At 40.6% G+C, this 23,985-nt stretch overlaps 1 protein-coding gene across 3 annotated transcripts in view; it reads left to right on the top strand.

Annotated features, from left to right (window-relative positions):
* Window positions 1-23,985, top strand: part of RAI14 (retinoic acid induced 14) — an 89,084-nt gene that overhangs the window by 60,246 nt on the left and 4,853 nt on the right. Inside the window, exons 4-15 of one of the 3 annotated variants that reach the window (XM_082336777.1) lie at window positions 8,818-8,906; window positions 10,684-10,748; window positions 12,932-12,989; window positions 13,370-13,440; window positions 15,709-15,815; window positions 18,095-18,273; window positions 18,949-18,977; window positions 19,839-19,925; window positions 20,570-20,656; window positions 21,360-21,420; window positions 21,768-21,886; window positions 22,400-23,926. In XM_082336777.1, coding sequence (XP_082192903.1) covers window positions 8,818-8,906; window positions 10,684-10,748; window positions 12,932-12,989; window positions 13,370-13,440; window positions 15,709-15,815; window positions 18,095-18,273; window positions 18,949-18,977; window positions 19,839-19,925; window positions 20,570-20,656; window positions 21,360-21,420; window positions 21,768-21,886; window positions 22,400-23,926 — 2,479 coding nt within the window. The remainder of the gene's footprint in view (window positions 1-8,817; window positions 8,907-10,683; window positions 10,749-12,931; window positions 12,990-13,369; window positions 13,441-15,708; window positions 15,816-18,094; window positions 18,274-18,948; window positions 18,978-19,838; window positions 19,926-20,569; window positions 20,657-21,359; window positions 21,421-21,767; window positions 21,887-22,399; window positions 23,927-23,985) is intronic. The other 2 variants (XM_082336778.1, XM_082336779.1) reach the window with 2 other exon arrangements.

Raw genomic sequence — 23,985 nt, forward strand, 5'->3', positions numbered from 1 at the left:
TTGCAGTGGCTGATGCTAAGGGGGAGAGAGGGGAAAAATCTTCCACAGCTCTTAGTAAATCCAAACCTGCCTATGTCAGCTTCTTAAAATCTTAACCTGCCTGCACTCCAGAAGATGTTAGTAGCAACTCATTCATTGAATGTCTTAAAACTCAGAATCTTTAATTTTCTCAGTTTGTAGTGGTGCCAACTCTGGCTTGAAAACAAAATGTATTTCCTGTAACTGTTTTTCCTAAGCTGATTTTTGCACTTCTGTGGCTGCATGCATCAGGGCTCCCTGGGAAATGGCCCTCAGGGACAAGGGAGCAGAACAGAGCTGGCAGGTCTTCAAGGACACTTTCCCTAGGGCACAAGAGCTCTTGATCCCCAGGTGCAGGAAATCAGGCAAGGAAGGGAAGAGGTCAGCATGGCTGAGCCGTGACCTGTTGGTCAAACTAAAGGGCAAGAACAGAATGCACAGGCAGTGGAAGAAGGGACTGGTATCTTGGGAAGAGTACAGGGACACTGCCTGGCTGTGTAAGGATGGGATCAGGAAGGTCAAGGCTCAGCTGGAGCTGAACCTGGTGAGGGATGCAAAGAATAATAAGAAGGGCTTCTACAGGTATGTCAACCAGAAAAGGAAAGTTAAAGAAAACGTACCCCCTCTGATGAGCAGAAGTGGCGAGCTGGTAACAACAGTCAATGAGAAGGCTGAGGCACTCAACAACTTCTTTGCCTCAGTCTTCACTGGCAACCCCTCTCCTCATGCCCCCTGAGTCAATGGGCCATTTGACAGGGATCGGGGGGCTCTCCTCCCACTGCAAGAGAATATCAGGTTCGTGACCACCTGAGGAACCTGAACATAGAGAATTCTATGGGTCCCAATGAGATGCATCCCAGAGTCCTGAGGCAATTGGCTGATGTAGTTGCCAAGCCACTCTCCATGATATTTGAAAAGTTGTGGCAGTCAGGTGAAGTCCCTGGTGACTGGAAAAAGGGAAATACTGCACCCATTTTTAAAAAGGGTAAAAAGGAGGACCCTGGGAACCACCGACCTGTCAGCCTCACCTCTGTGCCTGGGAAGATCATGGAACAGATCCTCCTAGAAGCTATGCTAAGGCAGATGGAGGACAGGGAGGTGATTCAAGACAGCCGGCACAGTTTCACCAAGGGCAAGTTGTGTCTGACCAACCTAGTGGCCTTCTATGATGGAGTGACTACATCAGTGGACAAGGGAAGAGCCACGGATGTCTTGTACCTGGACATCTGTAGGGCCTTTGACACGGCCCCCCACAATATTCTTCTCTCTAAGTTGGAAGGATATGGATTTGATGGGTGGACTGTTCGGTGGATAAGGAATTGGCTGGATGGTCGCATCCAGAGGGTAGTGGTCAATGGCTCAACGTCCAGATGGAAAACAGTGACGAGTGGTGTCCCTCAGGGCTCCATACTGGGGCCAGTGCTGTTCAATACCTTCATCAATGACATAGACAGTGGGATCGAGTGCACCCTCAGCAAGTTTGAAGATGATGCCAAGCTGAGTGGTGCAGTTGACACACCTGAGGGATGGGATGCCATCCAGAGGGACCTGGACAAGCTGGAGAAATGAGCCTGTGTGAACCTCAGGAGATTCAACAAGGACAAGTGCAAGGTCCTGCACCTGGGTTGGGGCAACCCCCACTATCAATACAGTCTGGGTGATGAAAGGATTGAGAGCAGCCCTGCCGAGAAGGACTTGGGGGTACTGATAGACGAAAAGCTGGACATGAGCTGGCAATGTGCTCTCACAGCCCAGAAAGCCAACGGTATGCTGGGCTGCATCAAAACCAGCGTGGCCAGCAGGTCGAGGGAGGTGATTCTGCCCCTCTACTCCGCTCTGGTGAGACCCCACCTGCAGTGCTGCACCCAGCTCTGGGGTCCTCAGCACAGGAAGGACATGGACCTGTGGGAGCGGGGCCAGAGGAGGCCACAAAAATGATCAGAGGGATGGAGCACCTCTGCTGTGAGGAAAGGCTGAGAGAGCTGGGGTTGTTCAGCCTGGAGAAGAGAAGGCTGCGGGGAGACCTTACTGCGGCCTTTCAGTACTTAAAGGGGGCTTGTAAGAAAGATGGGGACAGACTTTTTAATAGGGCCTGTTGCGATAGGACAAGGGGTAATGGTTTTAAACTAAAAGAGGGTAGATTCAGACTAGATATAAGGCAGAATTTTTTTCACGATAAGCGTGGTGAAACACTGGCACAGGTTGCCCAGAGAGGTGGTAGATGCCCCATCCCTGGAAACATTCAAGGCCAGGCTGGATGGGGCTCTGAGCAACCTGATCCAGTTGAAGATGTCCCTGCCCATTGCAGGGAGGTTGGACTTAGATGGCCTTTAAAGGTCCCTTCCATCCCAAAGCATTCTATGATTCTGTGATTTGATGTGTGTGACAGGATCATGATATGAACTGCCAGCATTTAATGAAAAGCTGCGTTTATTACATTTACTCTTAGGAGGAGATGAAATGGGTGCAGTGTGAAGCTATGGCTTTTATTTGTTTAAAAAAATAATAAAAACCTAAAGAACTAGTAAATATTGATAGTGGTATATGTAGATGTCTAATTTTCCAAACATCTGGATGGTTCGTCCATGATTAAATGACTGGTTGTTCCTAAGACAACCTATATATCTCCTATACCTTCTCAAATGAGTGACTGACTGTTGATAATGCAGTCAGAGAAAGACGAAGATTCTGTGGTTTTCATGGGGAAATATTCATGGTTTAATCTTAGCTTTTAGGTTTAAGGTGAAATTCTACATCCTATTCCTTCCTCTGCACTGACAGGGTACACGCACCTGTGACTGTGTGATGAAACAGTGGAAGGCAGCTTTGGTTTTCAACTGGTTTTGTTCCCTGTATCAGCTCACCAGCTACACAGGTACCTACCTACATGTGCTGGTATAAGGAAGAAGCAGAACTGGGCAGGCACTGCTCATGGAAGCATAATCCTTGCTGGAACAGAGAGTTACTAGTTTTCTGAGAGCCCTGTCTGTGTTGGCAGAGGAAGGCAGAAAACACCTCCAGTTTCAGGACCATTCTGGGACTTTCCCAATCTTTAAATCTGAAGGTGATAATTTTTCCATGAATTATATTTAGGATGTGTCAAAAATTTGTTTTGTTTAAAAGGCTTACTTTCATCAGTGTTTTTATCCTGATAAAATGTCAAACCATTCACAGAAGAATAAACTGTATTCTTCTCTAATTACTGGTCATCGTGCCACATGTGAGAGGAGACCACACTGGACTTCCTCCTGAGTGACAGCAGGCACTTCTTTCACGCACAGGATATGCTACTGTAGTGGTACTCACAGCCCTTTCTCCTCCAGGTCAGGTCTTGGCCACTCTAGCACTTCTGCCACTCAGCCTGTGGTGGAAAACAATCAAAAGCCAGATATCATCTAATGTATTTATTTTTGCTGTTTTTATTGAAGTGGAAATAGAGGCTTTGAGGGATAATAGACACTGTAAACTAGGTGCTGCCTCTAAAATGTGTAAAAGCTCACGTCAGTGCAGAAAATCACCCAGGTTATCAGTGGGTATCTTTCTGGCCGAGATAGCTGGTGAATTGCTTGCCTGTCTGATCTGGTAGCAGTGAAGCTTGAATATCTTCCATTTCTATATTTTTTTAGTCAGCATTACAAAGACTCCAAGCAGCTCTGTATCTTTATTTTATCAATCTTGTTTATTTGTGTGAAGGTATTGGTCAGTCGGGAAACTATAAATCATCAAACTGTTGGCAGACAAGTCAGGCTTTTTAAAAGTCAACAAAGAGTTGACGTACATTAGAAAATGAAGAAGAATGATCTGCCTTGGGAAGGGATGTTTTTACTCAAAATAAACCTTGACAATGAGTGTATGTGAGTTCATAGTGTATTTCAAACATTCTTGCACTTAAAATATTTTCAGAGCACTCAGATTAAAATGGCAGAGAACAATGGAATATATGCTGGCGTATAAGTTTGACTTTGTTCCATGTTTGTCATAATAGAAAATAGCAAATACAATATTCACTTAGCATCCATAATTCAACCGTGTTCTTTATTTGCTTTGGATTTTGGTAAGTAATGTGTCAGACTACTTTCAGGGCCTGGAGAAAATCTGTGTTATAGAGAATGCTGATTCTGTCCCGAAAACAACGCTGGAGTATGACCTTGCCAAACCGAGCTGGAGCCCCCTGATTGAGTGTGATTTTTCTGGTCTTTTTTTTCTGTTTTTCTTTTCACAGATGAAAATTTCCTAGTTAGAAGGTTACTGTCTTAATTTAAGACTTCATATTTATTTTTTCTTATTTTATCATGTTCCACTCTACTTTTGTGGCATTTTCCCTAAATATATGGACCACCCAGTTGTTTTAAGCCAGCTGTCAAAATAACATTCAGTAAGAGGATTGTGCTCAATTTTGCAGGATATGGTTTTGCAAATGGTTAAGCAGAGAACCTAGATATGGCAGACCCATGTCTTATTGCTACCACCACCTTAGCAAACTCAATTAGCTCCATTTTTACAAGTCTAACCTCTAAATGTGGATTAATTCTGTTCTACGTGGGATGAAATGATTTGTAAATAAATGTTTTATGTGAGCTAAGTAGTAAAAATTACAGCCCTTTTCTGTTTGAGTTAGACTGTCTGGCATTTAAGTAATTTCTGGGAACCCTCATTCTCGGCCTTTTAGCAAAGACCAGCTTTATCTGAGCTCTTATGCTCTGTCTGTCAGACACTAATTGAAGAAGTCTCCATTCCCTTGCTAGCTTGACTTTATAACGAAACCATGGAAAAGGTCCTTTGCCCTTAATAAGGGATGGGCTTGTTTAGGACAGTTGCAAGTGCTTCACCAGTTGACATCTCCTACGTGTAAGTAACCTGCTGTTTAAAACTAGTTCAGGGATGTCATACACAGCTGTTCACTCTGTTCAGTCACCAAGCACTCATAAAAAGCATCTATCAGTGCATTTGAAAATGTTATTTGAGTAACATTTGTGGTCAGGAAATTTGAGGTCCTGACAGGACTCTGAGGTGATAGTCTTGTAGGTGTTCTCCAGTTGACCCCAAATCTGATGAAATTTTGAAGAGTGTATTCACTTTTAGGCTCAAGGCCTGTTTACTCCAACAGGGCTTTGTGTTCCTCCCAAGGAACAACATTTTTCACTTTAGCTTGTTAAGGACTGAGTAGTTATGAGACCTGTACATTCCCAGTAGGAAAAAGCTGTGTCAGCCAACTGATCTTTATCAGCTGCTGCAGAGGTGGGTCTCAAATGCTGACTTGCTTCGTTTCTGGATCCAATGAGAAAACCACTGGGAAGGGTAGCTGCTCCTCTGCTGCACTGAAAGGTCTGTAGACAATAATAAAAGACCATCCCGCCCCTCAGGAAGAATAGAAATGTTTTACAGCAATAAAATAAATCTATCTCAAATCAGTTCAGACTGGGATATCAAGACGTGGCTTTAAGTGGTAGAAGCAGGCTTAACTATTGTGAGGGGAAAATGAACTATGTTGAAATGGGGTTTTAGGCTGAATGAGAATCTAACCCTCAGTGTGGCCCTTGCTCCAAATCAAGCCTTACATGTTTGTTTTTGTTTGCCTAAGTCATTGCACAACCAGGAAGTGGGAGGAAAAGTTGTTTGCTTTCATATCAAGGGAAGTTTATTCATGAAAGATGCAAGTAAAATACGCCACTGCTTAAGGCTTCCAGATGGTGAGAACTCCAGCGTTTGGAAACCTGCAGCTTTTGCCTCAAATATTTTACGGAAGTTTATGTAGCTTGTAAAGAATTACTCTGTACTGAAATTAATGTCTACAGGCTTCTTTGTTACAAGAGCCTCCCTTGCTACACAGGAGCCCTCAGTATCTACTACTAAAGTGTTTGGATTTTGTGGGTTCTTTTAGGAAAAAAAGTAAAAAAAAAAGAAAAAAAAAGTGGGGGCTATTAACTTTAAAATCCGTTAGAATTACTCCTCAAGGGGAAGTTTTTGCCCAGGGCTCTGTAAATACTTAGACTTAAATATGACTGTAATAGGTTCATCCCAGTCTGGAGTCATTCTCCTCTCCATCACGAGTAGGGCTGATTTCCTGGTAAGGCAGTTCAGGTTACTAAACCAGCAGCTAACTAACCATGTCCCCCATTCCCCTCCCAATTGCTTTTAGATTATTAAGAAAAAATATCTCACTACCAGGTTATGTGAGAGATGGTAGCAGTACAAGGGTGTAGCGAGGGGACACGCAGCAAGCAAGGGGGGGAGCTGTAGCAGCCCAATGCCATTTGGCTTAGGTCACTGTATGGATGACTGAGAGTTAAACCTTATCATCCTCTCTTTTCACGGGACTCTCCACATAGCATCTATATTTTTGCTCTCATTAGATCTTTACATCCTTCATACATGTTCTGTCATCTTTCACACCACCTGTACTACTTAGAGATGATGTTTCTCTCATCACATCAACTTGGGAGAAGCAATATTTTTAATCAGGCCTTTCTTTCTTGAAAATGTTTTTGGCCACATGAAACAAAGCATCTGTATGTGTGACCACTTGTTGAGAACTGCCATGGGAACTGTTTGTGTTGGTGGGACTGATGTGTTCATAGGCGCATAGCCTGAAAGGGGTTAAGTTTCTCTTCTCTCTTTGATACTTTCTTTGCGCTCTGATTTTACCTAAACAAAACTTCTTTTGCACTTGCGTATTCATGTTGCATTTGGCACCATCCTACACAGTCTGTCCATAAAACCTCAGTGTCCCAGATTAAGCCAAGTTATTAATATTCAGGTATTTATTATTCTTATGAATATTGTCAAATGTAAGTGAGCCAAGTGCATGCTTCACACCCTTCCTAATATTTAAGTGACTTTGATTGTACTGTGTGTCTACACAAATGGATCTGAATGTGTTTCGGTATTTGCTGGTATGTTGTGCTGGCTAAATTAGAGGTGTTGGAATTTGTCAGGCTCCTTTTGTGTCCCTCCCCCAGCCATTTTCCCAGAGCCTGAGAAACCTCTTCTTCTAAAGAAGAATGTTTACACAACTTTGCATTCGTCACGAAGTACATGAAGTTTTGATTTTGAATGACTAGAGAACAGCCAGCAGCAGAGCTTTTTATGCTTTTGGAAGTGTTAACTCTTCAGTTTGTTTATGGCAGGAGTAAGCATGAGGATGAGCGCACAGGGTATTTTTATATTTGCAGACAAAGTTTCAAAGCTTAAGCGCTGCCTGTCTGCCATTTGCAATCAGCAGCAGCCAGTGTGGAAGGACTCCTTGTAGGAAGTGAGGTAGTTGCTGTACTTGATAGAGGACTCTGTTCCAGGAGCTCTGCTGTTTTGATTAATTCTCCACCCTTTGCCAGATCTTGTCTGTAGGTCTTTTTCTCTGCTGAGTTTTCAAGAAGGCTGCAAAGAACTCTACAGCTTAGAGAAACACAGTGTTGCAGTTCACATACTATGTGCCAGAAATATCTGTTTCATTCCTGCCTGTTATTCCCAGTTTCCCTGGTTAGCAGGCTGAACTTCCAGTGTTAGTTTTAACATTTAAAGGAAGCAGTTGTTGAAAATGTAAACGCTTAAATACAGTAGTTGGTGTGGCTACATGATTTGTGACATTCCCTTTAGATTCCAGGGGAAAATCCCCTTAACACTGGGGTGCATGATGTTAGAAATGAACATCTCCTTTGAAAGATAGTAGAAAACATCCTGGGAATACTGTTTTTTTTTTTCAGTTTGGGGCATGTTGATGAAGGTCCCAACTTTTCACATGCAATTTAATAGTAATTGAAAGTGTTTTGTCTTGAATTTTTTTTTTTACATTACTCCCACTGGAAGACAGCTCTGTATATCAAGCTAATATTAGTAGGACCCACGGGGAAGCAGTATGTTTGCCTGTACTGTGCCCATATCTTGAGACTCACTGATGTTGGCATGATATGCATCAGGAGGATATAAACTTCTCTGTTTTCAGAAGCTTTTCCTTCATTTTTGCTTCCCAGCAAAATAAAGTCTGCAGCATGCGTATAGGACTGCTTCTGTGAACCTTGTGGTGCCAAGGATGTCAAACACGAACCTTCAGCTGTAAAAAGGCTGCATTCAGTATAACTTCTTTGGTTTGTTCTGCAATTATATCTTTGGTAATTGACCCTGTTAAGTGTGTCCTGCCATAGTGTGGTTCGTAACCTCTGCAATTTCCCACTGTTGAAACAAGCAGGTGCTTGAGGTGAAAAGCAAAACCAGAAGCAGAAAAAATACATCTCTAGCACAGTCTCACAAATGTCCAGTAGCTTTGATTTCTCCAGATGATACTCACAAATGCTAAGGGTTCCCCCCCCCCCCCCCCCCCCGAAGAAAGATGAGCTCTGTAAAGAACAGTGCAGAAGCACAACTTGATTTAGTTTAATTTAGGAGCTGAATCACCTTTTAGAGGAACTAAATTTTGTCCACTGAAAGGGGGAAATCAGGATTGACTGGAATGACTAGAGCAAAGTCAGTCACTGTGAATGTTTTCTTCATTAATTCCCCAAGCCCTGGCATTCCATGGGGATCTATTACATCACTAGGGACGTTAGTTTAGAAATTGGGTGGGACGAGATGCACAATAAGGTATATCGCATGGGTTAATGAGACAGCAGCCGTGTAAAAGTATGACTACAAAAACTTTTTGATGTGCCTTCTCACTTTCAGAGCTATTATCTTCTTGGGAGGCAGTGGAGGTATGCCAAAAGATCTAAGGACAGGGAGGGGACAACTTGCCAGTACTTGGTTTGTGAATGAAAGAGAAGGGAGGTCTTGATAAAAGAAAAGTGACATGTAAATGTTCTTTTCCAGTTTTCACCTGGCAGCCACAAAAGGGCATGCAGAGTGCCTCAGGATCATGGTGACACATGGTGCAGATGTGACAGCCCAAGATGGTGCAGGTATGCCTCTGTGAAGCTACACTAATATACTCAATTTGCTTATATAGTTCTTGATGTGCAGAGTACAACTACAGATTTGACAACACTGATTTTAGCCCCACAGCATGCAGGAGAAGCAGTTGTAACACTTGCAGGTTTAGGCATACTTTCTTTTCTGGACATAAAATTCAGATTCTAAAGCCCTTAAAAACTTTTGCCCTAATACTATAAATGGCAGCATTTATAGTGGACTCCGGATGCAAAATAGTTGCTTGATTTTTTTTTTTAATTTTATTTATTTTTAAATTTAAAAAAAAAAAACAAAACCCAAAACCCTCCCCCAACTCTTTGTTAACTTCAGTTGAGTCTTTTTATAGGTTAAATCAAGATCTTCGGTGTTGCTTTTATGTGTATCCAAGCTATTAACCCCATTAACTGTACAGGAGTTGCAGTAAGACATTTCCTCAGGATTATGACATAGTGAAAAGAGCTGATACAGGCCAAAACAGAGCTGAGAGCTATTAAGTATGCTGTTTCAGCCCTCAAAAGTCCTATGCCTTAATTACTGCTCCACTAGGAGAATGATGGGAACTGAATTTGAAACTGGCAAACTTTTCTTAATAGATTTCAGTTGACATGTCTGTGGAGTCTGTGCCCAGCATTTTCTCTGGCTAGAGTCACCTGAATGAGCTGTCAATATTCTGTCTCTCCAGTAATGATCTGTAAACGCTGGGATCATGGGTTCTGTTTTGGCCACCGATTGCAGCCTGAGGGAATTTCTGTCATACATGGAAATGATTTGCCTCTATAAGGAAGTGTCTGTGATACTGGAAGAAGCATTCAGATTATACATAATGATAAGAGAATATATGTACCTGATACAGACTGCTATTCAGAATTCATACTTCATCTTGCTTCAGGATTTATTAGTTGTTTGGATAATAAGAGGTTGTCTGCTCTCACCTGAGAGTGTCAACCCAGTATTCATTAGGGAAAGCCTCATCTGTAATAGTCACATTATTTGCAGTGATGTTCTGCTGTCAGAAGTGGCTCTGTCTGTATTGAATACTAAATCTTGGGTCCTTCTTTTCTTAGTTACATGGATAATTTATTCTTTTGCTGTCTTGGCCTCCTTAATTTTTCATACGCTCTATACGATGAAACTAGACGAGAGACTGCAGTCTTTCATCATAAATTCATAGTCAGTAAATCACTGTATTGCATAGCTAAATATGAGCTCACAGATGCTAAATAAATTAACAGAAAAGAGAATCTGTCAGATGCAAACAGAAGTAGGCCTGTGTTCTGAGTCCTCTTCTACATGCACTCCATGGATTTTACAAATTCATTGTAGCGGTAGCTGGTAAATTTGGCTGGTTTTGCTCTTGGTGATGGGTTCCTTTTTCATTGCCAAATGGAAGAAATCATTAAGACACTTGACAGACATCTCTCTGCAAGGGAGGCTGAGTAATATAGGAAAATTGTTTTTTAAGAAACAAAACATAACTGCGCAATCTTAGACTTACTTCTGCCAAGGTATAGTCTGGCACAATGTTTGTGTCGTTCCTTTATATGAAGCTAGACATTAAGATTATTCTGTTACCTGCCTGAACAACAGTCTGTTGTAAATACATTCTCATTGATGTACATTTTTATTTTGTTCTCCCTACCCTTACTTTTCATGTGTTGTGATAGGAACAAGATGAACAATTCAAAATTTTACCTTTGTCATGGAAGAGTTTAGTCCTGTGCTTTGGCATGATTGAATACTTAATTTGCTTTGCTTGTACTCATTTAGGGCACAACGCTTTACATCTTGCAGCAAAGAACAGCCACCCTGATTGCATTAAGAGGTTACTTCAGGTAAAGTAAAAATTAAATTAATTTTGATTTTGAAGTTTTCCGTTTGTTCCTCTAGATTGGTTCCTCTAGATATTGACATATTTCCTGCATAATAATAATCTGCATCACACTGCTATGCTGTTGTCCTGTCTCTTTGCAAACAAGAGAGGTGCTTGAGTTGAAAGACCTTTTAGGAACTGTGAATGGATGATAGAAAACGGTCTGGCATCTTCCCTGAGTGGTCCACAAATACGGTTTTCCATGTGCAGCTGGTCTGACATGGCAGGGTTGGGTTTCAAGCAGGTTGCAGCTTCTGTGCTTTGTCTGTGTGGTTGGATGTCTTGAAAGTAGATGGGTTAAGAAGTATAGGGGAAAAGGATTTTTCAGTTCTGGGGGGGATTTTGATATTCTTCCACTGGAATGCTTTCTGTCTGTTCTTGACCATAGAAATCTCTGTCAAGTTTAAAGTCAAAGGGAGAAGAAACAAAAGTAGTTTAGATGCTAAAATATGGAAATACTTGAATCCTCAGTGAAATGAGGCAAAGGATAGTGAGGGGTTAGAATGGGAGTAGAAAGAATGGGGAAAGAAAATAAGAAAAACAAAAGTGAAGATGAAGATAAGATTCTCATGGTGTTGAGGCTGAAGATTTGCATTAGTGAGGAAGAAGAGGCATTGTCCATCTCTGCTCCATTTCAGAAAGCCAGGTGAGTTTTGGTGGAGGTGGTCAGAGGAATGGGACAGATTTTTAGGAGCTTGGGGTTATCAGTAAGACTGTGGCTCAGCCTACAGATGAAGTAATGAATAATAACCCTGCTTGAGCACAGTGGTACAGAAAGAGAATGGATCCCATATCCCAACCTTCAAATTCCTTTTCCCCAGTTACCTCAGGGCTATTCAATTGTGCTGTGACTGACCCCTCAGTGTCAACGTCTCTGACAATATTGGGTCCAATTTCACTGATTCCCACCTCCAGACTCATTGCAAGTGGACTCCCCTGTTCCTGCACACCTGGAAGGGGGGATCATTAACCACCGAGGCACCCCACTTCGGGATTTAGCGGCAAATACCCACTACGTCTAACACTAATCCATTTATAGCACAAACAGTGACATCAAGCTGTCACTGATGGTATCGCATGCAGCAGCATGATCAACTCAGCAACTAGATGTGTGTTTAATACCAAGTATCTGCTACCCATTCACTTACCAGATATAACCACAGAGTGCTTTTGTTGGTATTTTGCTAATTTTATTACAATATGCAGATTTCTAAATACGTTTGTAAGTGCAAACCCATCGGTAATGTTCTCCAATAATTCATGCTCTTTGGATTGCTTTCTTGCTTCTGTGGACCGGCTTTGTGATATAACCTGTTTGTATGTGTGAGGAACATCTAACCTTGACATGCTGGAGTTGAATTAAAACAGGCTAAATAATTATTTTACACAGGCAGAATCTTGACATTTTTGTTACAGAATTTCCGTGAACCTGTTTTGCTAGGAAATTATAGAAGTTAGAAGCAGGGCTGTATTTGAAAGTCAAAGGGTCTAATGTTTGCTTCTTAGAAGTCCATTATTTCAGCGTGATATTTTTTCTTTCTTTGCTGTAAACTGAAACTAAAATATTCTGTACCAAAACAAGACTTGATAAAGATTTGTAATTTGATATTTTCATATTTATTACTTCGAAGTCGAGATTGATCAGTAGTAGCTGATGGCTTATAATAGTACCAAATATAACTGGATTGTCGATCCTTTAGTTTTCACAAATGAAAATGAAGCATTATTGCCTTCAACAGAAATAACTCAAGACTAGTTGCCATAGAACATGATTCCTTTAGCTCTTACTGTAATGTAAAATATGAAGCTTTTCTGAGGCAGAGGAGAGTGTTTCTTTCCTTTTTATTTCCTGATTTAAATTGTTCCAAAACTATAACATTTTTTAGGAATATCACCCTCACCTTGAGTGTTTCCTACAGCTTCAGTGTAAACTGGTACCAAGAAAGGAGAGACAAGATTGGTAGAAAGGAAATCTGTGCCTTTCTTTAGTGTTTTTTGTTTATTATTATATGGACTGAGCTTTCTGGAGTAGCTCATAAGACTTTTCTCAGAGATGTTCAGCACTTTGTTGTTAGCATCAAATGTATGTTTTATTTTCTTAGTGTTTCTCTAATTGCTTTTTCTTCTCCTTTTTGAACTGTGCAGAGTAAATGTCCAGCAGACAGCAGTGACAATTCCGGGAAAACAGCTTTACATTATGCAGGTAACTTCTTTGTTGAATTTCCGGTGTTTTTTAGAGGAATACTGTGAATACTGAATTTCAGTTAATTACAATTAACAAGTTCACACCTGCAGGTGCAGAGCCATTGGAATACTTAAGATTAGGTTGATTCTGATTTCAGCCCTTTAAAGATTATAATTTCTCATGCTACTTTGGACCATGAATATTGGTTGTATTTCTGCATACAGCTTGCTGTTCATCCTTTTAGTCTTTCTCTCCTTCCTTCTCATAACAGAGAAATACCGGTTAATTTCTTGGACACCACTGTAATGCTGCAGTATTACAAGTGGAAGTGTGGAACACAGATTTTGAAAATGAGGTTGTTTTGGTTTGGGTTTTTTTGTTTGTTTTTTGTTTTTTAGCTGCATGTGGTTGTCTTCAGGCAGTTCAGCTTCTGTGTGAACACAAGTGTCCAATTAACATCAAAGATTTGGTACGTACCTCTTCTCCCGTTGTCTACTTTAGAGCTTTTACCACCCTCCACTCCAGTCAACCTCAGGTGCAGCAGTTCAAAGCAATACTATGCTTATATTTCTTCTTGAATTTCTCTGGCAGAGGAAGTTCATTTTGCAGCTTGCCACAGCAGAGGTGGGGAAGTACTTCACAATCTAATACAGTAGTGGCAGGATTTGTTCCTCGTTAAATTGAGACATTGGTACAAGTAACTAGAATCAATTCTGATATATTCAAAACGTGATTAAAAGTCTTTCCATTGATTCCAGTAGGCTTTGGAAAAGGCCTATTATGCGGCCACGTGCTGTGAAATGCTCACAAAGCCCAACCAGAGTATGATAAGCCTGAGGGGAAAAAATATACTTGGTGTAGTCTAAAGGCTCAGGGACACTGCATTCACTGTTATGAAATATCTACAAAATGATGCAACTACCTGTTAGGAAACACCCTGTTGATAAAGGGAGGTGACCTGACAGAAATCAGGCACAAAAGCAAAAAAAATCATAACAACATTTAAACTTGTTTGTTTGTTTGTTTTTTACTTGGATCTATCTCCTTCTTACCTGATCTTTCTACTAAAAAAATCTGTCACAGAGGTTAGACCTAAAATTTCAGCAGATGGATTTTAAAGGCAGAAAAGGTTTGTTCAGTCTTAAGAAGCAAATGCTGTAGGAGTATCTTAAAAATGTCTTCAGCTGCATCATAGAATCATAGAATACCAGGTTGGAAGGGACTCAGGGATCATCTGGTCCAACCTTTCTAGCACCATCCAGACGAGATGGCCCAGCACCATGTCCAGCTGAGTCTTAAACATGTTCAGCGTAGCAGAGTCAACCACTTCCCCGGGGAGATTATTCCAATGATTGACTGGGCTCATTGTGAACAATTTACCTCTCGTGTCCAATCGGAATCTCCCTGGGAGTGACTTGTACCCGTTACCCCTTGTCCTCACCATGTGACTCCTTGTAAAAAGGGAGTCTCCATCTTCTTTGTAGCTCCCCTTTAAGTACTGGTACATGGTGATGAGATCACCCCTAAGCCTCCTTTTCTCAAGGCTGAACAAGCCCAGCTCTCTCAGCCTACCCTCATATGTCAGGCTTCCCAGACCCTTGATCATCTTGGTGGCCCTTCTCTGGACCCCCTCCAGCCTGTCCACATCTTTTTTGTATAGCGGGGACCAGAACTGTACACAGCATTCCAGGTGTGGCCTGACAAGCGCCGAGCAGAGTGGGATCATGACTTCTTTGTCTCTGCTGGTGATGCCCTTGTTGATGCAACCCAGCATCCTATTGACCTCCTTGGCCGCAGCAGCACACCGTTCACTCATGTTGAGCTTCCTGCCCACCAGGACCCCCAGGTCCCTTTCCACAGAGCTGCTCTCCAGCCAGGTGGATCCCACTCTGAGCTGCACTCCTGGATTATGTTTTCCCAGGTGCAAGACCTTACACTTGTCCTTGTTAAACTTCATCAGGTTCTTGTTAGCCCACTCTTCCAGCCTATCCAGATCTTCCTGCAGGTTGGCTCTCCCTTCCAGAGTGACTACTTCCCCACTCAATCATGGTTGATCATAGGCAAGAGGGAGCCAGACCCACCTCAGAGGTGCATGACAAAATGATGACAAGCAACGGTCAGAATTTGGGCAGTGGACCTAATTGGGAAATTCCAGTTAGGTACTAAGGGGAAAAAAAAAAAAAACCTCACCATGAAGGTGGTCAGACATTGGAACTGGTACCCAGAGACATCATGGTGTCTCTGCCTTTGGAGATGCTTAAAACTTGACTGGACAAGTCTCTGAGCAATGTACTGTACCTCGTAGTTTACCTAGCTGTGAATTGAGAGCAGAGGGGGAGAAATGCCAGATGACCTCTAAAGGTGTCTTCCAACTAAGTTATTCTGTGATTATATGAAATGTTGTATTTTTGCCTTGTACTTAGTTAAAATTCTTGGTTTTGTTGTGGAGCTACTTAAAGGTATTGTGTAGTTCCAAAATCACCATGTTATAGCATTAAGCAAACAGCAAATGGAGTACAGACAGCAAAAAGCATTCCTGATCGTAATGCTTTGCATCCCCAGTGGTCAAGGAAGGAATTAAAGTAAACCCAGCTACATTTATGGTACATGAGAAAAATGTACTGATAGCGCCTTGTTTGTGCTATATAGAAGGAAAGTTCATAGCTGACCTTTAATTCTCAGTGATGTTTGTAAGTGGATGGATTATTGTTCATAGTTTCTTTAAATGCATTCCTAGGATGGGAACATACCTCTGCTGCTTGCAGTACAAAATGGTCACATGGAAGTCTGCAAATACCTTCTAGATCATGGAGCAGACATCAACACCAGGGATAAAAATGGAAGGTACAGCAGATTAACATGTTAATTCTTCCCCAAGGCTGACTGTCAAATGAAGCTCTCGTCTCAAATTCTTCCCAAAATAGTTGTTGTTATGTGAAATAATGCCTCCTGTACTAGACAGCATATCCTGATTGTTGAGAAGGCTTACAGAATTCTGCCTAAAGGGAAAGGTGAAACAGAAACTATGCAACTATAAAACTAGATGTGCCTTTAAGATTTTCCATGGGCTACCGGAGCAGTAAATCCCATTTTTCAATAATTCCTGCAAGAATCTGATTGGTAGTACTTAACCACACATCACTTTGTGTGTGTCCGAGTTTTAAATGCTGCTCTGCTCTTGGCATGAGTTACTTTCTCCAACTTAAATCCTAAAACTGTTGCTTGGAAGCAACATCTGTGGAGGGTTCTTTTTCCTACCATAATGCAGCCACAGCAGGAAGAGAAAAATACAGTAGAGCTGTACTGTAGAGTAGAGTGGAGTTGCTGTTGTCTTAGAAGTTGCTGTTTTGTTGCGTTAGTAGATACCTAGTGTGTCAGAAAACTGTTTTTAAAAAGCAACATCCTTGTGGTGAAAAATGCCCTTCTTTTGATGATACTGATGAAGTTCAAGAGTCTTTGAAAGTTATAGACTGTTTTATAAACAGTTGGTTAAACTGTGAAGGTAAAGCAGGATGCTGAGAAGACTTGGCACTTAAAATAATTAAGATTATTATCAGGTGTATGTGATACAATGCCTATATTGTTCTTTGGCAACACCTGGGAGGATAAGACTGGCCCTAACTTGTTTTTTATCAGTCCAAAGTTTATTAGTGCACTCTGTGTTTTAAGTTGTCGAAAGAAAAACCCTTTGTCATCTTGGTTGGTTTGAACGGCGTCATTGGTGCTTTGAACCTGAGGTGCTGCCCACTCTGGGACCTCTGCCTTCCCCTCACTCAGCTACTGGTTAGTCAACAGACAATGCTAAGAGCTTCTTGTTTGGTTGGATGAAGGCGTTTTCTGTCAGATAGGTCAGACTTGCATTTTTATATTTTCTTTTTCAAGAAAGCACTGTGTGTAGAAGCAAGAAAATGATATAACATGGAATATACCATTTTACTTCTCACTTCCCTTCTGGTAAAGAGAGTGACTACTCTTGCATCTCCTGTTCACGGAAGTGGTTAAGTTTTTACTGAATAAGGAGAAGCTTTATTGGAAGAGGAAGGGGATAACCTTTGAAAATGGCATCTCCAATTTCCTAGCTTGTCCAGACTAAGCGAATTATTTTGGTAATCTAAAGTCATCCCTGTGACTGTGGAAGTGTTATTCAAGTTGCCACTCAGCACTACTTTTTAGCACAGCAGTGCAACAGCCATCACTTCTCAAGGGCTCGCCTATTACAGGGAGTACATTTAATTCATCAGTGAAATGACTGTCTTGATACCTAGCAAATATTATCGCTGTAGTAACTTTTCCGTTTCATATCTGCACTGAGGGATGTGTTTGCCAGTGAACTTGACCAACCTATTAGGTATGTTTTCATGTTAAGAAGGGATAATTATGCCCAAGCAGGAAAGCAATATTAGAGCATGCTTAAACGGTGGGGGTTTCTGTGCTCTGTATGTCTCTTGTGACTCCTACAAGTCATTGAGAAAAACAGATACAACCTGTTAGGAAAACGCTCCTTCTGTATGCTACCCTTACTCTAAGATCTGGCACTGTCTAGCTGCCCTGTGTTGGAGACGGAATTGATTGTGCTCTAATGAACTTTCTCCCCCCTAAAACTGAGAGTGGCTTGGGATTTGACATGAAACCCATCTCTCGGTCTCACTGAAGAGCTTTGAGATTTATTTGGCTTCTTGGTTGAAATCTGTTTGTCTATTTTGTCTTAAAAGTAACACATGAAGGAGATCAGCAGTGAAATAAATGTTTTCATGTTGTACCACCACTTGAAGAGCTGTAATTAGAGTGTGGCAGTGAGATTTGATAGTCTGACTTTATCCTGCAGCCATTTCTAGCTATGACCCTCCTCTTAGCCTCAGGAGCCCATTTTTAGAAATGTTTGGAGATGTGTGCAAAGCATGCCAGGTCTTTGCAAAAGGTCCAGCTGGGGAGTATGGGGAAGAGGAGGAGGGGCAGGCAGGCGTTTGTGAGGAGAAACAACAGTTACATGTGTGTGTCAATACACTTGTTGATAAAATCTTGGACTTTATTGCACAATATCTGTCACACTTTTTTCCCTGAAAAAATGAGCTGCTGCTTAAAGAGTACAGTCTTGACACTTACTCTGTGTTTGTTTTGTCCAGAACTGCTTTGATGGTGGCTTGTGAAGCTGGTAGCCTTAACATGGTGGAAGCCTTCCTTAGGAAAGGTGCAGATGTCAGTTTAGTAGATGTCTTTGGACAGAATGCCCTGCATTACTCCAAGCTCTCCGAGAATACAGTGATCCAGAATCTCCTGTCATCAAAGTTGTCTCAGGATGTGGGTATGTAAGACATGCCGATCTGCAGTTTGTCACTTCTTGAATTGGCTACATGTATATTTAGCAATGAACAAATTCACTTCATAAGATAGCCAGGAAAATTTCAAAAGCCAAGTTTAAGGTAGTCTGGCTGAGGCTTCCCAAAAGCAGTAAAATGTGGTCTTTGCCATAGATGGTAAGATTTAGCATGGGATAAAGCACTGACCAGGGCAAAAAGAGGTGTTTTGGAGAAAGAAAACTTAAGCTGATGTAGTAGCGTTGTGAAGTCTTGCATACAATTTGGAATAGATCCTTTTTTATTATGTGAAAGATTAAGTGGAACATATAACTCCTCAGTAGAAGGGTTGGAGAAGGAACTAATGCAGACAGACTTTTACGGTCAAACGAAGATGGATTTCTAAAGTAGGAAGCTAATGTGCAAGAATGGTGCAAGACTATAGTAGAATAAGAATTGTCACAAGCCTTTATCTCAGTATAAAACCCAAAAAGCAGCAGAGAAAAGATATGGTTCAAATGGAATTAGGAAATTAAAGTATACTTATTAGATTTCAGACAGGAATTCAAAAACCAAAAAAAGTATTTATGCTGTGGGAAGTAGAGCTGAGAGATATGCTAGGAATGACAAATAACTTTTTCTTTGATAGCTGTTCTTAATTCCACTTCTTTTCTGCTTCACAGATACAAAGTCACCAACAAAAGCAAAGCAGGTATTTGTCCTTTTGATTTTAAAAATACTCGGGCTATATAAGCTTGTTACTTAAGACAAAAGAGTGATTGACGAGACTAGAAGCACTAGTAAATGTCGCTGTGAGATGCACTGCCATTGACTGCTCTGTGATGTGAAAGGTTTTTGTTGCTTATTTAAGAAATGTGTTTCAGGAACATTGCCTTTAGACTTAGCTTCTTTCTGTAACAGCAGCCAGAACCCTCAGTGAGAAAAGGAAGGGAGGATCCAGAAAAGTTCTCTGTTTCTGAAACTCATAATTGAAGGTTGTCCCCAGTTACATCCTACTGGAGACCCCCACTTGTGAGAATCCCAGCAGATTTAGGCAATTAAATTAGTTTCTTACATTTTTTATTTAGTATCATATCTTGGAGTGCAAGTAGACCTTGTAGACCTGCTGGTGGCTGGAAAGTGGACGAGGGTGCAATGCATTGGTTCATTCCTTCTCTGAGAGGAGAGGTGGGTTTTTCAGGGAGCTCAGGCAGAAGCTGGTGGAGAGGAAAGATGGTAGCTGTTAAAAATGGCATGACTGGACTATGTATGAATGGAAGTATTTAAGATCACTAGTGCTAAACCTATTGTCAGCTTCTGCTTTTTCACTAAATCTTGTTCGGTTTCACTGAAGCATGGATTACAAGGGGGCAGATTCTTTTTGTCAGGCATGTTTAATATCTTTGTGTTAGCAGAGATGTAGTCTTTACAATAGAAAAAAAAATAAGGCACTGCATGAGCTGCTAAAGTTGATATTAATGTGGGATTTTTTTTTTTTTTTTAATAAAAAACTTGCTCGGACTTTACTAACCAAACTAACAAACCTACCTTTTCTGGCTGGTGAAACTTTCAGCATGATCAAGGCTCTAAATTAAGTTCAGAAAGAAGTGGAACTCCAAAAAAACGCAAAGCTCCACCTCCTCCTATCAGTCCTATTCAGGTAAAGAAAAGAACAATTTTGAGATGCTTTTAGGGGGTGAAAAGCACTTTGAACATTATGTGAATGATGTGGGCTGGATTTGCTCTGTCACTGTTATATTATATGCCTGTCTTACCATGAGTGCTTTTCCTGACATTAGGGTGACACCATGAAAGCATATGTTGGTTTGGTTAACTAAGTAAAATTGCTTGAAATACAGCATGGTCTAAGATACAACTGTACAAATTTTACTGTACAATTGCATCTTCCATCTAAAGTTGAAGGTCTCCTGGTTTTGTTGACTTCCATAAGTAAATACTTATGTATATTTTAATTATGCATATATATGTACACATTATTATATGCATATATACATATGAAAGTAAAATACTTAAATAGATTTATATAGTATCAAAATGCAGTTTAACAGATTTAATGTTGAACTGGAATGTTACCTGTATAACAGCTACACTGCATATGTAATACTGACTCAGGAGAGCACTGAATAATTAGATCTGCTCTTTGAAACAAGCCTAGAGTTGTCACTTACGTTAGTGCAGGGAAAAGTACTCTTTAATATATGTGTGTGTGTATGGGCATGTGTTAGAGAGGTAGTTATATGTACACGTATGTATACATCCCTATTTACATAAAATCTTTTACAGCTTAGTGATTTGTCCTCTCCACACTCATCAACTTCAACTCCCATGACTGGAAAAGGGCAGGCTTTCTTTGCTGACCAAGTGTGCAAGGTATCAGTTTTCTGTTCTCATGAAGCTTAGGGAAGGAAAGTATAGTATCTTAATAATCTATATTCCTTAAACATCTGTTTTGCTGACTGCAGAGTCTCCTGTGAATTAATTAAGTGAGTTTTAGGAACAAAAAGGAATCCAATTCTATTTCAATGTAATTTATAAAACAAGTGTGGATTACTTAAATGTTTACTGAATATGTAAATAGAATTAGTCATACATTAGTATTTAGGAATATGGTTATGAAACTATTAGTGCTGTGAGACATCATGACCTAATACCAGTGAAGTCCACGGCATTCTGCAATGCAAAAAGTAGTGATGTCTTTCACCAAAAGACATCAGGGAAATGGTTGAGTGTGTTCTGTCTGATCTTTACCTTATGGTATTGAAGATTTCTTTTTTAAATACATGACAATATATTGCTGTTATTTATCACAGGGACTGCAGCCTTCCAAACTATCTATGAGATACTTGCCCATATTTCATTAATATTTAATGAGAATTGGGCAACGGAACTTGAATGGCTTTAGCAGACTTTGAAATACTGGCCACATGCTACAATTAAACAAGACCCTAGAAATAAAAGAAACCCACTTTGCCAGGCTTTATCCAGCAAGATCTATACTGTCTATACTTCTCTTTGCTGAACTGTCCAACTTTACATCTGCTTCCTGTGAAAGCATTTTCTTTTGGTGTCTCAGCAGGAAGAATTCAGCTCTTTGCATCGAGATAATAAAGACAGACTAAGTGACAGCACAACAGGTATACAATAACACTTAATCCTTATTTTCATATTTGGTTAGATGTTTGAGGTGGTGTGAAATGTTGAAATCTGGTCACAAATCCTCTGTGCCTTTCCGCTTAGAATGTGAGACACAATAAGTATTGGGAGTAATGTTTTGTAATTTCACTAGCAGCTCCCCACCAAAACCTCGTGCTTCCATTGGGTGATCTAACACACTTTTGGGGAAAGAGTTTCTAGGAACAGTTTGCTTGCTCACTACACTTAGTGGTCATGGGAACAAACTGTTTAATTTTGAAGGTTAGAATAACTAACTAGCTAGCATTTCGGCTTTTTGAAAGCTTTTGAATCTTTTTTTTTTCCAAAGGTGCTGATAGTTTATTGGATGTGAGTTCTGAAGCTGACCAGCAAGATCTACTTCTGTTGATGCAAGCAAAAATTGCTTCTTTGACATTGCACAATAAAGAGCTGCAGGACAAATTACAGGTGGCGTATTTTTGTGCTGTACTAGTGCTGTCTTAATGTGCTAGCAGAACAAAGAGCTGCTTACCGTTTTAAAGAGATGTACTGTGAAGATAATTTAACAATCTTGGTGGTGGCAAGATCACTAAAACACTCTGCCTCAAAGGATTAAATCAGTGTTTTGATGTTCTCACTTTTCCCATAAATTACTGAATGACATTGTTAATTACGATAACCACATTCTAAAAGATGCTGTTAACAGTTGTGTTAGCAGAATTTTAATTTGCATAGCTTTGATTATTAGCTTATGGAGATCAGCCCAGACTTTCAGAGAAGCTTGGCACTTACTGCCTTCTCTTGCTGTAAATGACTAAATGGGATCAGCTGGGTTTTGAATTTTTCGAAAACTTTCTTCCATGGTGCTTTAATTGCCTGTCTCTGTAGGAAGTGCCAAGATTTCCTTGCTTACTCTATTCTAAAAAATACAATCATGTACTTGTTTTTGTTGTGCAATTGTTCGGGTTTCTTTTTACACAGGAAAGAACACCTAAAGAAGTGGATTCAACTGCAGAATCTTATCAGTCAACCCAAACAGAGTTTGAGCAAACAGCAGATAGACAAAATGAGTTCTCAGCTCAGGAGCTGAAGTCTACATTAAATGCCACCCAAACTCAAGAAAAGTTGACAAGCCCCAGTGAAGTAAAAATGAAGTACCTCCAGGAAGACTTAAAGGATGCACAGAGGAAATCAGAGAATTCTGAAGCCAAAAGAAAGCACGTAGAAGCTCAGGTCCAGTCTAGAGTCCTAGAACCAGATCATTTAAATAGCACAGACACTTCAGAAAATGGTTCTGATCTTAAGCTGAAGTTCCAAGAAAATCAAAACAGGTATGAGGAAGCTGTGAAAGAGGTTTCAAACGTACAAAGGCAAGTGAAGCTGGGTCTTGTTTCCTCTGAAAGTGAAGAAACCAGTTCTGATCTGAGTAGGTTGAAGGTTACATGTGGAGAAGTTGAAATGCTTAAGCAAGAATTGAAGAGAGCGTTGGAGGAAAGTGAAAGACAAAAAGAGAAAGTGAGAGAGCTACAGAAAAAGTTTGAAGAAAGAGAGCAGAATGTGGCAAGCAAATTGTCTGTGGAAGAGTGTGAGGAAATGAAGAATTCATATTGTTCAGTTATTGATAACATTAATCAAGAGAAAGCATTGTTGATTGAGAGGTACAAAGAAGGGCAAGAGGAAATTAAAAGGCTACAGGACAAGCTGACAAATGAGACGCAGTTGGAGTCTAGTGCTGAAGCTGGAGAAATGAAAGATGCGATGCACAGAATGATAGATGAGCTCAACAGACAACTTAGTGATTTGTCTCAGTCATACAAAGAAGCACAAACAGAGCTTGAAGACTATAGGAAGAGAAAAACTCTAGATGATATAGCTTTGGACTACATTCCTAGAGATGAACATGAGAAACTGATGCAGGTAACAAATTCTTTGAAATACAAAGCAGAGAATGAGTTATCAGAAATGAAATCCCAGTACACAAAAGTATTAGATGAAGCAGAAGAACTAAAGCAACAGTTAGATGCTCAGAAACAAAACTCTTTGCCAATTACTGAACACCATCAGGTGATGAGTGCACTCAGAAATACTGTAAAGAAAATGGAGGAAGAAATAAATGAGCTCAAAGGACTGCTTGCCAACAAGGAAAGCGAAGTAAGAAACCTACAGAAGGAATTACTGGAAGAAAAAGCTGCAATTAATGAAGCCATGGTACCCAAGGCAACATATGAAAAGCTCCAGTCATCACTGGAGGGTGAAGTTAGTGTTCTGTCATCCAAACTGAAGGATGTAATCCAAGAGAAGGAAAATGTGTCCTTAGATGCTATGCAACTGAGAAATGAAGTTTTGCACTTGAAAGAAGAGAAGGAAGGTATGCATACTCTGCTTGAAGCAAAGGAAAGGGAGGTAACTGGTCTTCACCAAAAGTACCATCAAGCTCAAGAAGATCTTCTTGAAATGAAAAGATACTCTGAAAGCTCATCAAAACTAGAAGAGGATAAAGATAAAAAGGTTAGTGATTCGGTACAGTGGAGGAGCAGTACAGGAATTCAGACTGCAAAACATGTTGG

Source organism: Platalea leucorodia, assembly GCF_965183815.1.
Source record: "Platalea leucorodia genome assembly, chromosome: Z".
In the NCBI taxonomy this organism is placed as follows: Eukaryota; Metazoa; Chordata; class Aves; order Pelecaniformes; family Threskiornithidae; genus Platalea; species Platalea leucorodia.